The sequence below is a fragment of the Cebidichthys violaceus genome, unplaced genomic scaffold (assembly GCF_023349555.1).
Source record: "Cebidichthys violaceus isolate CVI_PGR_0920_01 unplaced genomic scaffold, fCebVio1.0.p SCAF_15, whole genome shotgun sequence".
Taxonomy (NCBI): Eukaryota; Metazoa; Chordata; class Actinopteri; order Perciformes; family Stichaeidae; genus Cebidichthys; species Cebidichthys violaceus.
The window spans coordinates 5,906,572-5,924,620 of NW_027176318.1; the positions used below are offsets into that span (position 1 = coordinate 5,906,572).

Genomic DNA, 18,049 nt, shown 5'->3' on the forward strand with positions numbered 1-18,049 from the left:
ATAGTTTTTCACAATTTTCCAAAAACTTAAAATAATGTTTCTATTAAACATATATCATGTATGAGTTAATCTACAAATATTGTGTAAAGCATTAACAGTTCGGTAAAGTGTGTAGAAAAGTGAATCAGATTCTTAATTACAAAACACTATGTCGTTATAGCTAGAAAAGAGGGGGCACCCGGATTTGAACCGGGGACCTCTTGATCTGCAGTCAAATGCTCTACCACTGAGCTATACCCCCTTATCCTACATGTTGATGAACAAAGATAATATAATCCGTGCAATCATCCATGAATGGCTGATCGGTATTTACTTTCTAGTTGTGTTAAAGTATACTAGAACAGTTAGACATGAAAAATAAAAACATATCGGCTATGCAGACAGTGCACGGGTGCATAATACAACGGGCTACAACGGGCTTTTAAATAGCTAATTGTACACAACACCGGTTTCTACAGGATGTGACGCAATGAAAACGCGACCCAACCGGATATTCAAGTGTTTCGAAAAGAAAGTAGAAGAGACGGAATCAAAATGGTATGGTTGCAGTCTAATCTCATCTCATATAATATAATGTATTATATCGTAACCATATCCATGCCATTGTTTTTATAGTTGTATACATATTTATTCCAACTGCTCGCATCTTTGTCATGTGTCACTGGATCCTCTGAAATCTCGTAACATTAGTGGTGAATTTGATTAGTCACTCAAGCTAACGCTAGCTAGCGCTGAGCTACGAGGCTCCTTAAACTGGCCGAAGACGATTTTAGCTTTTGATATTTGTAACTGAGGTATGAGAGCTTGATATTAACAGTTGTTAACGGTGAATGTGTACATGTATTTGTTTGTTTCAGAACACTCGAGGACTTCGCTCTCAGCTGAAAGACAGTGTACCTGTGGCCGGCTTGTGTCCGCAGGGAGCTTATGGAGTGCAGGACTCTCTGCGGAGCGGGTGAGTATCATTTTATCCGTCAGTGTCTATTCGCATGCTTTTATATATATATATATATATATATATATATATATATATATATATATATATATTTATATATTTATATATATATAATATGTATTTATATATTTTTTGATAAGTAGAAAGCACCGTACTTGTGGGCCCTGTGTACCTGGTTATCCATTACATTTAGTATTTCGTGTCGGTATCGATGTTGAGAATCTAGAAACAGAATTAACGTTACAGTTTATCCTCCTAATCACTTTTCTTGATATTAATATCCGTGTGTATATAGTATATTATATAATCGATATTATAGATATATATTATATACATATACATATATTGTATTATGTACTTAAAGCTGATTTTCTCCTTTGGTTTGTTTCTTTTGCTCCACAGCTTTACCAGCGTAAAAAATGAGCTTCTTCCAAGCCACCCACTGGAGCTGTCAGAGAAAAATGTGAGTAATCTGAGTTGTGAGAGGAAAATAAGCGTTGATTTAGATTAGACCTCTTCTCAGGACTGTGTGGTTGTGTACCGAGTCATTAAAATCTGCACACTGTGGTCCCTTTTGACAGCAGACATTTTGACTTGTTGTAGTGGATGTAAACACGGGTGGATCTCATAACACTATGGATGGCTCGGTCACATTTAGGTGTCCCCATCAGCATTGCCAGTGTGCCAGCTAGGTCAACATGATCTAATTAAGTAGCAGTGTTATTTTATATGTTCTTCAATTACCTGTATATTAGTATTATTATTATTATTATTATTATTATAAAGATATATTTGGAGTTGAGAGCCTCGGTCATCTCCCAACAGTAAATAAACATTTATTGTTAAGGTGTGTTGGTAGTGGAACTAGAAGCTTCAAAATAACTTATAACACTAACTTATAACAACACAGCTGCTCCCTTTTTAATTCAAAGATGTGTATAAAACAACTTAATATACAGTTGAATGTTTTTTTTCAACCTGAGGCTTTCAGGGGCTAAAATGCTCTCTGTCTGATCAGGGCCCGAACATCTTTGATCTAACTACACAACAGATAGCAGATCAGTAGCAGTAAGAACAAGGGAAAGTCTAATGGTGGACAATTTTCTTTCTTTCAATATATATTTGTGTGTTTCTGTGGTGTGCAGTTCCAGCCAAACCAGGACAAGATGAACTTCTCTACACTCAGAAACATCCAGGGTCTTCATGCTCCGCTGAAACTGCAGATGGAGTACAGGGCAGCTAGACAGGTAACACACACACACACACACAAACAAAAGCTGCACGTCCCAGTAATCCACCTCCACAGTTCCTCCTTTGGCTCCTCTCCCTGTTTATTGTTTTTAAGTCATCTCTCTCTCTCTCTCTCTCTCTCTCTCTCTCTCTCTCTCTCTCTCTCTCTCTGTCTCTTTCTCCCCCCCCCCCCCCCCCCCCCTTCCAGATCCAGCGTCTGCCGTTCTTACAGAGTTCAAACCTGGCTCTGGACACGCTGCGAGGCAACGACGAGTCCCTCGGCTTTGAGGACATCCTCAACGGTGAGAACATCACCCCTTCACCTTCTCACGACCATTCGCACAACTTGTCTGAATATGATATCTAACCACCTGGTCTTACTCTGCAGATCCAGCCCAGAGTGAGATGATGGGCGAGCCGCACATGATGGTGGAATACAAACTGGGACTGTTGTGAAGGAAGATGGACGCGCATAACGCACAGCTACACGCGTAGATTTAGGTTTATTATTTGTCTGCATACATTTGTTTATCTGCTGTGTTCAAACAGTCATTCAGTGCTGTTTTTGTATGATTCCAATCCGGTTGGTATTTCTAATAAACTTCATACCCTTCCTCTAGAATTTGGTCCATTTGATCTTCATACGACTGCTGTTCTTCACAGTTTTGGGTTTCTTTGTGAAGATGAATCCATCATTCTAATGGCGTTCTGTTTTAATGCTACATTGCAACACTGTAGCCGTTGTAGTAATTGGTTCCACTTTACTGATATCATGCATTAAGTTCCGCTCTGACTGAAGGTAATCCACTGTGGTGTTTGCACTGCTGTTATTAGGAGCTGCTTGAAAGCTGCGATGAGACGGTTTTCTGTCCATGATACTTTGTTTGTAATAATCAACATAAAGATCTAAAAATAGTCATGGTATAGAATGTAAAAAAAAAAGTCATAGTAAAGTCAAAGTATAGTATGTCGAAGAAAGTCATAAGTTTATAGTATGTCCAGAAAAGTCATACTGGTGTGTGTCTAAAAAATGTATAATAGTCTTTCGAAAAAGAGTGTAGCATGTTGGAAAAAACTAAAAAGTTTTAGTATAGTATGTCTAAAAAAAGGTCTCCAGGGACATAATTATTAACACAATATTAACATTAATAAACACTTGAAGGCCACACACAGAGGAGGAGCTAACCTGTGACGGTAGTGTAAAAAATGGTGCCGACCAACAGTATGAAAAAGTTAGTTGAGATACATTAAACATTTATACTAGATCATAAATACCAGTCAGTAGCGATAAGCAAATATTAATATATCTATATCTAATATATATTAATAAAAACTAAACCATTGAAGTCCACACCATCAGCTCACAGGATTCACACAAAAAAAAAGCACAAGTCTTGTTAATTGAACCAGTTTTATTTGACATAAATCAGGCTATATAGTTAACTGCATCATACTCATCATTGAACAGCTCATCAGTGTTGTCAGACATAATACTACTCGAGTCAGGTAATCCTAGTGATAATAATTATCAGTGTATATTTGTTAGGACTGGTTGAGTGCAACATACAGAGTGAATAAACTACCGAAGGCTGACGGAGGACGAAGCCGTCAGCTGAGCGTCCTTCCTCCTCGACGCCAGAGTCCAAATTAAACACCTCCCCTTCCTCTTGACGTGACGCACCCATGAAGAACCCGAGCACACCGACATACACTGGCTTTTTTTTTTTTTTTTTTTTTTTTTTTGAAGCACTGAAACCGCCATGCTTTGGTAATTCTCCGTCGAGATTTAACCATAATGCAACAAGGCATCAGCCAGCCCAAAAATAAAGAAGCCATGAAGAAGAGCCGCGTCCTTGGTGCGTGGTTGAGGATTCGGGGGTTAATTTGGAGCTCTGAGGCCCTCTTCAGCTCCCACTGAAACCTCGTGGAGCATAATCACTGGGCCCTTTCTCCAGCATCAATAAACATTCAGGCAACACAACAAGACAAACCTCTTTGAAAACGTCCACATTTAAGTGCTGAGAAAAAAAAAATACAAATTATGTGCCTGGTTACACAAGTCACCATTAAAAGTTCTACTGTAGTTTGTTCGTACCGGTCTATTCTCTTACAACTGAGACTGGTCATCTAGAGAGGTATTATAATAGTCGCTAGAAGCTTCTGAGGAAATACTGAAGAAAAACAAGCCCTTCAAACGTGTGACAGTTTACAGCTTCACTGCTGGATCAGAGGGTCAGATTCATCTCAATCTATTTAGCTTAATACTTTAAAATGATAGGCCTCTGGATAATTTATCGATTATGCTTAATAACAACATAAATAAGACATAAATATTGCTGGCTCCAGGCCAGATTCATTTACTGGATTTACACGGTTTGAACATAGACACCTTTCTATTTGAAGGCCTTTTTTGTTTCTTTTTTAGCTTCTGATCACAATATTGATATCAGCTGATTTACGCTCCTAAAACTGTCTCTTACATTTGAAGATTTGGGTCAAATCAACCACCGTCATCTTTAATATGACTGTTTACGCTTCGCCGCTGCACAGCGTACTGCACTGAACAGCTTCCAGCCACAGGGTCTGCTTTAACAAAACTCAGTCGCCCCCAGAAGTTAAAGAAACCGACGCTAGAGTATTTACAAGGCAGCCGCACTGCATCGAGTCGTACGACGTATGGGAGACCGAGTGTCACAGAAAAGTATACAAAGCCGACGTTGCTTTGATTTTGCGCTTCTAGTGTCGTCGTACACAGCAAACACGACAGCAAACCAAAAAACGCTCTATGCAGGTTAAGACAAACGCTTGGAATAATTTGCGACTACTCTCGGAGCCACCGGTCTGGAGTTGTAAGCGGCTAACATCTCTACGACAGACGCGCGGCGGGGGAGAGAGGGGGGGCGGGGGACAGCGTGCAGCAGGATGCTGGTGTGTCACATGACGGGGGGGGGGATCACCTGCCGTCTGGTCAGGAGGAGATGACGATGATGAAGACTTCCCTACATGCATCTGTGAGCGTTGTGCGTCTACACACATCTCAGTGGCAGGAAACAAGAGGGCGGTGACGAGAAATGGAAGCTCGACCCAACCTGCCTGTGTTTGGAATGACTAAAGGATGATATGTTAAGAAGCTAAGGCCGTCTGATCACGTTCATCGCCGTCCTCCGTCCTCCATCCTCCGTCCTCCATCCTCCATCCTCCGTCCTCCATCGTCTGTCCACAGTCGTCTGTGCAGCCCCTTTTCTCTGCATGGCTCGGCCTTTCTCCTCCTCTGCATGAACACGATGGATGTGAATGTTCTGGCTGCAAAAGTGGGTGATTTGAGCGGAAGTCCGTATCACTCTTTTGGGGGTCTTTTTTTTTTTTTCTTTTGTTTTTTAGGTCTCTGGGTTGGGTGTGGCCAGCAGCGGCACATTGTCCCGCCTCCTCCTGCCCAGCGGGGGGCGCCTGTACTGCTCCCCGTCGGCCAGCGTCTGGGGCAGCGGCTTCCTCTTGCTCTCGGGCAGCAGGAGGATGGACAGCACGGCCAGCAGCGCCAGAGAGGAGTAGACCACGTGGTGCAGGAAGTAGCCGTAGTGGTTCCTCAGGTCCATGAGTGGGGAGGTGAGGCGGCCCACGCAGCCCAGGGCCAGCACACAGCCCACAGCGGTGCCCCTGTGGACACACACAACTTCAGATTTCAGATGCGTTTCTCCTGTCAGATTCATTTTGGCAGCACTAACCGGCTCAGCGAGACAAAACATTAACGCAATCCCAACATGTTTTCACTAAACTAAATAAAGTAAGGCTTGTAGAACTTTTAAAATGTGCGCCGCTGTGTTCGTGTTACCTGATGATGGTGGGCATGATCTCTGCGGTGAAGAGGATGCAGAGGGAGGCGGTGGCCTGGGAGGAGAAAAGACCCATCACTGAGAACACTGTGATGGCCGTCTCACTCAGGTCTAAAGGGGAGGAGGAAGAACAAGCTCGATGAAGTCCAGCAATTCTGTTTTTCCGGTTTCCTATTATATATCATAATGCCCTGTTGATATGGACTGCTTTCTAATGTAGAACTCTAAATAATCATATTCCTCAGCCTTTGTTGCATGATTAAAGCACAGCACCTGACACAGTTTTGACTTCGCTGCCGCTGCAGTGCCCTACATTAACTGAATGTCGTACTCGTTGTCATCCACAAGGGGGCGACTGACAGCCAAGCAACTGTGAGTTGTGTTTCTACAACCAGCTCTGGAAAGACAAAAGGCACCTGGAATGTATTTTTCCATTAACTGAGCGGACCGGTTTGCTTTTAATCCATTTCATAATGCATGAAGCACGAGCCCAACATGACATCAGGGGTGTTTAGATGATCTAATATGAACACAAAGCCGAGCTTAACATCAAGTAAACTAACTTTTACTTTCATTCCAGTCAGGATTAGAGGAAGGCTAATACATACGAGGCTCACATAAGGTCTGTACAACAACAGGGGAGATGAAGGGTGACTGTGTCCACCTTGTTGGCAAAGACTACTATCAGCTTTCTTCAACTGACTCTAGATAGACTTGAGGAGAAGAATCTCCTGCCATTAAAGCCGGCTTACACTCCATGAGTCCCAGGAGGATCAGAGAGGCCAGCCCCGTCATCGTCATGAAGAGAAGCAGGATGCCACGGCGGCCGCACCTGTCGACGGTCGCCCAGAGCAACAGCCAGGCTCCGCCCCCCGCACACACAGACAGCAGGTACGTCCAATAGAAGCTCGGGGCCGTGCCTCTGACGTCGCCTCGGAAAGAGCTGTAACAGTGACTAATGCCGTGAGAGATGAATCTGAAGGAGGAAGGACGAAAACACAAAAGGTCGAGCAGTCGTGTATTTAAGCGAGGGTTTAAATATAGAAGTGGTTCAGAGCGGGACAACGAGGAAGAATCCAAAACACTGAGGATGAAATATGAGACCGCAGCAGCAACCAGTTCAAGAGTGCGTCAAGAGTGTGGGAGGACTTACGAGGTGAAGCCGAGCACACACATGTTCTTCCAGATGTTCCTGCTGTGGAAGAGCTCAGGGTAGGACAGGTGGGGGCGTGAGGAGGGGTCCGGCTCTGAATCCAGCTCTGCAGCAGACCAACGGGAACAAAAGAGGCGTTTTAATGTTCAGCTTCACAACACAGAGAATGATGACCCGACCTGGTTCTCTTTAAAATCAATAGCTCACTGTCAACTTTATTTATAGGACTCAAGTTAAATCAATGCTGTTTTTAGTCAAGTAGAGGTTGTTTAATACTAAAATTGATTCCCAATTTGGCATTTATTAACAGTATATAAACAATACATTATTTATAGCACTAAATACAAAATTTACCACTTTGTATTTTAGCCTTTTAGTTGTTTATTAATGTATTTGTCAATGTATATGTCGTCAGTATAGAACTCCGGTAAAGTATCTGTAAAAAAAATAAAAGCAAAAAACACATTTTGAAGAAAAGAAAGGTTCATTTTGCAATTGACACATATGGCAGTGAGATCTATGGAACCCTCAGAAACCGAGGATGTAAAGTCAACGTCAACAAATTGAACTTAAGGTGGCAACGACGCCACTCGATGAGAGCAAGCGATTCACTACCTGGGACAACTGTTTACATATAAACTGTTTGCTGAGCCCAGATTATGTTGTAGGTGCAGGTCATACTTTATCATAACATCCATGTGTCTTTAATAAATCATGAACTTTAATTAAGCATCATTACCTACTCTTGGCAGTGGTGTGAGATGAGTACTGGTGTTTTGAAATGCGCTGAGTAAGCCATAAATAATGCAGCCTTCATGAACTGAACATCCATTCAACGCGACAGCGATGCAGAAAAGCGTGAGCTGCTCTCAGTGTGAGGGAGGACACGGCCGCATTCACCCCTGTAGTTGGGTTCATCTGGTCCGGATTGATTTGGTCCCTGTTCACACCGACATTTCTTTGAGTAACTGATAATATGAATTAATAGTAGCCTATTGTTAGAATGCAAATCGACTGCACCTTATGAATAATGACCCACAGGGAGAGACAGGCCTGTAACCTTTTGCATGTTCCCATTTAACTGGTGTCAACGTCAGCGAGTGCCCGGACTGATTCAGGTTGTATTACTGTGTGACCGCTGTCGCTCACTTTCTAAGGGACTTAATTAACTAACAAAGTACACAAAGTTGGTTGTAAGCACAGTGGTTTTACAGCTTTTGACCTACTAATCAGGGAAAATACTCCAGCTGATGTGCATTATTTACCCGTTAATAACCTACAGGATCTGTATAAGGCCCTGGTCTAATGCATACGCTAACATAACATCCTTTGGTTGGTTCGTTTACGCCACAAACAAACCGCACCGAGACCCACCTTTACATGGAACTTGAGTTTGGTTGTTTGGTTCACACCAGGGTTCAATGGACAGCTTTCACACCAGCCCAAACAAGTTGTACTAACCAGGCAGAGACGTGTGTTCGCTGTGAAAGCCCCCTCAGAATCTGAACTCTGCACGCACAAACGCGCACACACACACACACACACACACACACACACACACACACACACCTGTGAAGCTCTCGTCGTCCCTCACATCTCTGTTGGAGTTTCTTCTCTCGGTGAAGGAGTTCATGTCTGCAGATCTCTCCGACAGAAGGAGCCAGCGAGGAGACTCTGGAAACACCCCGGGAATGCTGCAGAGGAGACCAAACATAAGTCGGGCTCACTCTTTTGATCTTTGCCGACCTTTACCAAACACCAAAACCCACATTTGGTCCTTCGGCATGGAAAATAACACACGTGCTTCACAAAGAATTCCTTACTCCTTAATCCAGCTTTGCTTCCATAACTGCAACATCATTGCTAGCAATCAAAATTTAATCTCTGTTAATTTGGTTTTGAACCCGAAGGCTTATCTTCTAACAGAGGTCTTAAGAGGGACTGGGGACCCTAAACCAAGCGGTCCTGATGCATTCTGACATGAACTCAAAGGCTCAGTGTGACGAGGGGATTGGAATCGGTACGATCCAAGAAAGCTTTCAGCAAGTCAGTTGGCATCGCGGCACTTTATCAGAAGACTATCGTGTTCCTTCACTCTCTTGTCACTGCAGTTTCACAGGAAAATAAACAAATGTACATCCTTGAGACAGTACACAGATAACAAGAATATCTAAACCTGAAAAGACAATGCTGATGAAGTGGGGATTCAAAACGATAAAGCTGATTATGTAATAAGAGAATCGCCGGAAGCTTAGAAACATATAATCACAAATGAGGACGTGCAACCAAATGAACACACACACACACACACACACACACACACACACACACACACACACACTCATACCCATAACAAAGGAAAAGTGTCAGTGGGGCGGCTCCGGCTCCCAGCAGGCCCCTCCAGGACTGGCAGCCCAGGGCAACGGCCAGTAGCAGTAGTTCTCCGGCTACGGTCGTCAGCCCGGCCAGCATGGTCACCACCAGCCTCAGAGAGGGCTCACACAGCTCCAGACCTGCCGGTCAAAACACAACGTCAAAGACTCTTCCGTCTCGTTTAACGGATCTTTCCACTCGAATCAAACGCGTTGCGTCCCTTCAGACGTTGAAATACTCACGAGTGATGTACAGCGTGAGGTAGACTCCCGCGCTGGCTGCCGCCAGACAGAAGCGCATGACGATGAAGATGGAGGGGTACGGAGAGACGCACACCAACACCCCGAACACCACCGACAGCGTCAGAGAGGTCAGCAGAGTCTTGGACCGGCCCAGTCTGCAGGGAAACAGAGATGTGTAACGTCACTGAACACGACCTGAACGACACACTACACCTGTATTACTACAACCTACTGATAAATACAAACGGGATATTGTTGATCCACTATTCCAAAAGTATTTTCAGTCATTTTATCATCTAAAAGAAAATCAAATCAAGATAAAAACATGAAAACCAAGATGTACAACAGCAGCAATAGATGATAAAGTAAATGCTAATTATTCAAGAGGAAAAACAGCAGTTTCACCTGTTTAAATATTAACAGCAAGAGGGTTGAGAACAGAAAATAGGACAACGGTCCACTGTGAATATAAGAGATAAGATACAATAGAGACTTTTACAGCATCATGAACCATTAATATTGTTACCACATTCCTAGTTTCATGTAATTCACAAATAATTCAGACAAAGTGGTAATTAGATCAAACGTTTCACTGAATTCACACATTTTTAAGGCCTGATTTAATTTACATTTTAAGATGAATTCTAAAGGTGCAGATAACCTGTTCAAATATGATATTACCCGCATGTATTAAAACGTTCACAAAGAAAGAAATAGGAAATGAAAAAGCATCTTCAAAAGCAGCTCAAGCGTGGAGCACAGCTGATCACTAAATGGGATGATCAGACACTTTTCCGCTGCATGCCAGAGCAGCACTTTTGTTTCCAACCGGCGGATTAGCACAGTTCCCTCTTCTCCTGTGGCCGGCCCCAGGAGGCAGCATTAATTCACTGGTCTTAACAAACAGATGCTACGCTCAATTGGTCAGCAAATTAATGAAGGCTGTTAGCCGATTAAACTGACATCATCTCCCCCCCCAACCCCTAATTTGAATTAGAATTGTGCGATTTTTGCGGGGATCTTTGCCAAACAAAGACGTTTTCTTTAAAGGAACAGTGTGTGGTATTTAGGGTGTTTCATTGGCAGAAGTGGAATATAATATCAATAATCATGTATTCATTAGTGTATAATCACCTGAAACAAAGAATTTTTGCATTTATTATAGCTTAGAAGGAGCTGTTTATATTGGAGTCACAGTTGCACCACCATGTTTCTACATCAGCCTACATCAGACACTTAAGTGTAGAGAATTGGTTGTTGTGATATATTCTTTCACCATCTACTGTCTGAACGTTGTGTTTTGTGTGCGTAAGCGTTCATGTCTGCGTGTATTTTGGTCGTGAGGTAGTGAATCTGGAAGATTGAGGAACAAGCTTTCCAAATCGACCCAGAGTAACCCTTTTAACAGAACTTCTTCTTGCATGTTTTGTCTTTTCTACAGACGCCAGTCTTAACCACTTCAGGCTGCAAGAAACACTGGTGTGTGTGTGTGTGTGTGTGTGTGTGTGTGTGTGTGTGTGTGTGTGTGTGTGTGTGTGTGTGTGTGTGTATTACCTGTCAGAGGCAAAGCCCAGGCCGAGACAGCCAGTCAGGACGCCCAGGATGAAACACACCTCCTCCACTGGGACCAGCCAGTACTGACCACACACCAGATCCCACTGGACAGCAACAGACCCGAGAGGGAGGGAGACAGATCGGTTAGTCATCATATGTTCGGGTCAGGACAACAACATACTGTACATGTTCGGGAACAGGAAGTCATCAGGTAGACACCACCACACATACAGGAGAGCAGAAGGCCTCGACAGGCACAATGGGAACACCGAACCAATAACATCCAGATGTGCACACACTGGAATAATGTTTCATTAACATTCCAATGAAACAAAACATGACGCAGTATAAAGCCTTCAGGACACATTAAAACTACAACTATATATATATATATATATATATATATATATATATATATATATATATATATATATATATATATATATATATATATATATATTAGTACTAGTACTGGCAGTAATAGTAGAAATACTCAGACAGTCTAATGCATTTACTGTGGGAATGTACATTATAGTGTAGCCACATGGAAAGTTAGCAAATGTGTTTTGAAAAGAAAAACACATATCTGCTCTCAGATCAGAGTTTTAATCACATTAAGCCGACCCACTGATTTGCATTAGCAGCTGAGCTCTGCTAATGTCGCTGTCTGCTGGCCGCTGAAAGCAGAAAGGACTTTAATGATCTAGAGAGGGAGAGCAGAGGGCCGCTGATAAAAAAAAAAAAAAAAAGGCCTTATATAATTAAAGCCGTTGCACAGAGACATAAAAGCCTGTCACATAATATCAGCCGTCCTACCGCTGAGGCACAGAGCCACAACAAAGCACACCAGCCGGGTAAAAGGGCAACATAGCAAAGCATAGCGCTCATAAGGGCGGAACGCTTTGGACAACAGGAGGTGGGTAAGATGCAAACAAACGGCTTTGTAAACTCCCCAGACTGGTTTTATTGGAATGAGGCTCATGCACCGACCAGGTATGTCCCTTTGGAATTCCGAGACCCGAAACCATTTCCTCCTTTCACATTTCTGACTGAAACTGAGCCTCGCTGCTGCTGTGTGTCGACGCCGCCGACACTAAATCATACTTTGTTGTAACTTGCGCTTGATTTTGTCCGTCAGACACGAGACAAGAGATGTTTGAGATCAGAGAAGGTTACGGATGTTTTCAGGGTCACTTTCTAGCTCGAAAGCAACTAAATCTTTATATAATGTTATACAGCAATGTCAACATATGTGGTGATATAGCACATTTAGAAGAAAAATGAATTGAGAAACGTATGTTTAATCTGACAAATCAATAGTATTTCAATAAATGGTATACTTCCATAAAGCAGTCCTTTGTAATATTGCCCCAAAGGGCATATATATTATATGTATATACCCAAAACAGCCCGATATATCAAAAATAGAACTACTACTACATAAGTACTATGGCAACATTATTGAGGATTGACAAATGTACGTGATCTCCTACTATATTATCGTGGTACTGACAGGAAGTGTCTGTGCATTAGCCCATAGATGTTAAGTGGAGTTTGCCTCTAGTGAAGTGACACAGTGTTTATTGATCAGAGGCCTTCCTGCTTCCTGCTCGTCAGACTGCCAGCTCAGCAAAGCTCAGCAAAGCTGGAGGAACAAATCATCCTGACAGCAAAAAAAAAAATAAAAAATACTTTCTGAGTTAAACCTGATTTTCAAAAAAAGAGCCAAAAGGTGTCGGTCTGCTCGTCCGTCCATGTCACTCAGTATGTGGACGAGGCTGAACGCCCGCTACCTCCTGTAAGTCTTTAAGAAATGCGTTTGCCCACATGCACTGACAGCTTACATATCGCTGCAGTGATGTGGGTGGATCACCAGCGAGCCGCCCTGATGCCACGGACCGGAGGGCTGGGTGTGGCTCCCGGGAATGAAAGCAGACACACAGGCCACAGAGTGACCGGCCTGAGTGGAAAAAACTGTGAGCCGCTGGCTATGCTCTGTTAAAGACGTTAACAAGAACAATTTGTTTTTTACTATGTAATCCAGCTCTGAGGGGAAATGTTGTTCCCCTCCGCTGGCCATGCAAGTCAAACAAGCAGCGTACAAAGCACCACGGCGGTTTATCACATTGACTACCTGTTATCACAATTCAAAAGCCATGCATAGAAGTGACGCTGGCTGCTTTCAGAGCCAGGAGCAGCTTTTTGCTACAGCTAGAAACGCGAGAATCAGACCTAAATGTAGAATTTCACAGAGAAACACGAGCTCCACTCAGAACCCAGAATATATGGTTTCATTTTGTGTAATCCTTTAAGAACAATGGTGCAGTTATGAGCATAAGAGGTGAAGAAACCACCTGAAATTGTTGATACGAGGTTTTTATTTCAAACCTGTCGATATTTGTGGTGTTTTTTTAGGAGACAGTCTGATTTAAAGGCGAGATAATATCATAGTGACAAAACACTCACTGTTCCACTTCAGCCTATCGTCAGCCTGCCTGCGTGCTGATTAGATAAGACAAGAAGCAAGTTACAGTGGGAAGGTTAAAGATACAAAGTTGTGGGCAGGAAGTTCAGATCCTGAGAGCAGGGAAAAAATGATTTAAGTTCTCCAATCCCTGCTTCATAAACAGTTACTAAAGTGCCCACAAGCGAGACATTTTAAGGGGCCATTCCTACATTTGTTTATGTTTTATCCCATTAAGTGTAAATTGCTGTTGGACCTTTTGATATGCTTACCCTGATGTCCATTCATTTAAGTACACTGGCTCCCTCTATCTCAATGGTAATCTGGCTGTGAGCAGAGATCCTTAGTGACGTGTTTACAGAGACGTAAGGTAAAAAGACACGGTCGAATGGGAGTCTGATGAAAAACTTAAAAAGAGAACTGCAGGATACTTTTATTTTAATGATTGATTCAGCTGACTCAGACGTCTTGTGTTCTTCTTTGTCAAAACCTGGTGCCTAAATTACCCACAATGCCACAGGACCACCGAAGGTTCAGTCGGAGATTTGGGCGTGTTACTCTAGTAGCGGTGAATGTAGCTTCCTGCCTGAAGCAGCGATGAGGAGCAGACCACAGAGGTCTGGGAAGCTCACTTCCTGCTCCCACCACATGAAGACACAAAGACTGAGGGCATGAGAGACACCATCCACTAAAATGAGCAGATCTGTGATTGTTTTTCTTTCTCATCATGTGTGACGCTGTGGTTTAGCAGGGCTGTGTTTGGGACAACAGCGTCAGACTGTCCTGGGATTAATCTCAGTGACATCAGTGTCATACGACCACCCCAAACAAAAGGTACTACGCACATTCACTACCTGCATCACACCGGAGGAAAATGTTATCAGGGCTCTTCCGAATCTTGTGTGTCCCTACACAAGCATAACAAAATTTCACTTTAATATTAAGTCAATGAAATGCTACAATGCATTATAAACTAGCAAGATCCAAGGCTCCACGAGACACCAGGAGAAGACTTTTTGACGGATTTACAGGTTTAAATTATGTGCAGCTAAAGTTTAGCAAGGGGTTGCAAAACGGGAGGCTGCATGCTCAGCAAGACCCTCCTGTGGATAAATGGGGGATAAAAATGAAACCACTGTTTCAGCATTTCAAGGCCCTATATCCATACATAAACACAAAAAAAAGGTAGCCCTCCCACAGAAAGCCAAAACAATGAACCAGGCCAGGACCATAATTAAGGAGGAGCTGTACCTCAGTGACGATGTTGTTCCTCAGCCCTTCTGTGACGTTGTAGTCCCAGCCGGCCTCGCAGTCCACCACCGCAGACTGGCTGCCGTTGACATACTGCCTACACTGGGACAGGCCCCCGCCGTCCCCGGGCCTCCCCCCCTTCTCCCAGGGCAGGGAGGCGTTCAGCACTTCGGGGGACGGCAGGGGCCCCGGCAGGTGGCAGTGGTGGGGCGGCGACAGGGTGATGAGGGGGTCGGAGGAAAGCAGAAAGGCCAGGAAGAGGCTGGGCAGGATGGAGAGAGCAATCAGGACCCTCTGCTTCTTCCGGCCCAGAGCCAGCACCATCACCTCCCCCGTGGGAGGCAGCGAGGGCGGGGCAGGGAGCGAGGAGGAGGAAGGGGCCGGGGAGGAGGGAACCGGGGAGGAGGGGAGGGACGGAGGGGGAGCGGGACACGGGGAAGGGGAGACCAGAGGGGGAGAGTCCGGGGATGTCATCATTAGATAAGGTTAAAAGTGGAGGTGGGGAGGGGGGGGGGGGGGGTTGTTGTGATTGTTGGTCCCCCAGGCGGAGGGGGAGAGACGTGGGAGAGCTCTGTGGAAGAAGAGAAGTACACAGAATGATTGTATAGTTTGAACATGGGACTGACATGTAGTTAGATATTACACAAACATAATGGCATCACATGGCACAGTTTGACTTTAGTCACTCATGTGTACCTGGTATCGCCCGCTGTGCTGATCCCACATGTTGCACGGAAATATGTGAAAGTTCACAGTAACTTTGCATTTTGCCCAACAGTCTCAGAGTAAGAGGGGGACACACTGGGTCCTTTCACGGTGAGACTGCACTATTTTAAATATATACCGAGCAAATATCCGTCCAGAGATTCGGACTGAACAGAAGAATGCTGTAACCATACGGGAGTAGATTATTAACATAATCCAATCCTGTTCACCCACAGAGAGTCAAACTACTGCCAGGGTTAAGAGACCGTATACCTGTATACTAGAGAATGTGACGCAAATCAAACTAGAGACAGAGAGCTGAAATCTGACATTTTATAGGTCAAACAAGCAATCAATAAAGAATATTATTAATCACTGTCTTTAATGCTGTTTATAAAAACATCACTGGTTGGTTACAGGCCTAAAATAAAGCTCTATTTGTCAAGACCCCCAGTTGTTACACAGAGATTATAGAGTGTCCAGTCAAGTGTATAGCTGTCATAATGGCCTTTATGTGAAGACAGGAAAAAAGTGAAATTATGAGGAAAAGTTTAAAGAAAGGGTTGCGGGTTAAACCCCTGACAGATGGGTAGAACCCCCCGCCCCCCCTTAAATAATGGGCCCTCCTCTCTGTTTTACAGGCGGCTCTCTGCGTGTTTCCCGGTCGAGGGCCGGAATGTGAACAACCTGTGCTTTCCTCAGCAGCCTCCTCCTCAGTCGGTGCACATGGAGCTCCTCTAACAGCCAGTGTGGCCGTGTTTTCTTTACACAGGGCCGGAGGAAAAAAGGAATCCCACAGGGTTACATAAGAGCTTTTACACGGGGGGGGGGACGTGGAGGGAATGAAACACACAGAGACTGACTGGCCTGTTTGGAAGTACTAACACATTACAAAAGAGAGAGTGTGAGGAGAATAACATTACAATGTATGAAGCAGCTGGGCCAGGCGGGTCGTACCGGACTGACGAGACTCACACCTGCCCCCCCCCTTCTCTCCCGGTAGACTGGTCCAACACACAGCTGCTGTTATAACGTCCGCATTCAAAACGGGCGCATACTGTTACTCACCCTTTTTTAATTAATGTTGTCCACTGTTAGGCGGAATGCTACAGCCCGTTGTCTTTTCCAAAACATCCAAAGCATTGCGGCGCGAGCGGGGAGACAAGAGTAGAGCGCGGTCTCGCCGCATTCACCGTGTCTCCTTGGCTCCGTCGGTTAAATGAAAAGACATGTCTGTCCCGGAGACGTGCTGCAGCCTCTGAGACACCAGAGCTGCGGTTGACACGAGCAAGGACACTGGACTCCTGTTAGCCACTTGGAGATGAGGTGATGCTATAGACTCCTCTCCTACCGTCGCTGGGGTGTTTTTTTTATTTTAACGTTACCGGTTTAGTCCTGGTTTCTGCTGACATTACACAGAATAATTAAATGAGGTATAATTGTGTCCGACATCATCTTAAAGGGAAACGCGTCGTCAGTCAGTCGGTCGCGGACAAAGAGCGGGTGGAGAGCTGCATCGGGAGAAGCCTGTTTATAGAGACGAGCAGCTCCGCCGGTGGCGGCACACTTCGTTACAAGTCGGGTAACATCGTCAAAGCGACGTCCCCTCGGCTCACTGCTGCCAGAGATCGTGTGTGATGAGGTGATGCGTTACTCGGCAATACGTTTTCTGCTTCCTTTATTTATTGACTGTTTGTTTGGCCTGCATTGGTCATTTTCGTTTATATTAATGTATAAAATCATTGTTAATTTTAACCATGACATTAGATAAAAAAATACTAAAAGGCAACATAACTATTAGGCTCCCCAAATCATGAAAACAATAAAAACTCCTCTGCTATATTACAGACTTAGGCAATAATGTTGACTGTGGATAACTGAGAGTACACCAGACTCACACTCTTTAGGTCTTGCTATAACTTGATTTGCACAAAGGTCCTAATTGCTTGCCTTATGATCTATAATCATGCTTTGTTGATTATTTATTGATACCTGAAAAGAAAAACAAATGTACGTATTATGAAGGAAGTTTTCTAATGCTTTCAACAATTCATTTATTATCATGTCATCATCATCATCATCAGTAAGGCAGACATTTTGGAGGCATCAAATAATATACAGCAAACAACATGTTCGTATTTGGACAGCAGAAGAAGCACACCGATTAAAGGGTAGAGGGAGACATCTGCTCGTTAAATAAATATCTCTACAGAAGGCCTACGTGTAGTTTTCTGCCGCATGGTGGAGCCATAAATCACAGGTCACCACAGGAGACACAGGTCTAGAACACTA

At 43.9% G+C, this 18,049-nt stretch overlaps 2 protein-coding genes and 1 non-coding gene across 3 annotated transcripts; 1 reads left to right on the top strand and 2 right to left on the bottom strand.

The window, feature by feature from the left end:
* Nucleotides 1-169: 169 nt before the first annotated feature.
* trnac-gca (transfer RNA cysteine (anticodon GCA)) lies at nucleotides 170-241 on the bottom strand. Its single transcript has one exon. It is a non-coding gene; the product is annotated as a tRNA-Cys (tRNA).
* A 228-nt stretch (nucleotides 242-469) lies between these two features.
* Nucleotides 470-2,807, top strand: pomp (proteasome maturation protein). Its single transcript, XM_068709476.1, is given in 7 exon segments — nucleotides 470-491; nucleotides 494-537; nucleotides 858-955; nucleotides 1,358-1,418; nucleotides 2,101-2,202; nucleotides 2,394-2,487; nucleotides 2,574-2,807. Coding segments are annotated over 7 exon segments (489 nt in total). The 3' UTR covers nucleotides 2,642-2,807.
* Nucleotides 2,808-5,480: 2,673 nt separating this feature from the next.
* On the bottom strand, nucleotides 5,481-17,303 carry slc22a17 (solute carrier family 22 member 17). Its single transcript, XM_068709670.1, has 10 exons — nucleotides 16,826-17,303; nucleotides 15,053-15,623; nucleotides 11,338-11,441; nucleotides 9,784-9,938; nucleotides 9,516-9,681; nucleotides 8,738-8,862; nucleotides 7,169-7,274; nucleotides 6,768-6,991; nucleotides 6,015-6,126; nucleotides 5,481-5,839 (listed from the first exon to the last, which is right to left on the bottom strand). Exons 2-10 carry the CDS (start codon nucleotides 15,527-15,529, stop codon nucleotides 5,563-5,565), a joined length of 1,746 nt encoding a protein of 581 aa, XP_068565771.1. The 5' UTR covers nucleotides 15,530-15,623; nucleotides 16,826-17,303; the 3' UTR covers nucleotides 5,481-5,562.
* Between the last annotated feature and the right edge of the window lie 746 nt (nucleotides 17,304-18,049).

Excerpts from the sequence above, each read along its gene's own strand:
- slc22a17 (XM_068709670.1), bottom strand. The coding sequence starts at position 15,529 with ATGATGACATCCCCGGACTCTCCCCCTCTGGTCTCCCCTTCCCCGTGT. Across the intron at positions 9,682-9,783 it reads CCTCACGCTGTACATCACTC|GTCTGGAGCTGTGTGAGCCC; the intron begins GTGAGTATTTCA and ends TTTGACCGGCAG. Across the intron at positions 7,275-8,737 it reads GGACGACGAGAGCTTCACAG|AGCTGGATTCAGAGCCGGAC; the intron begins GTGTGTGTGTGT and ends GGTCTGCTGCAG.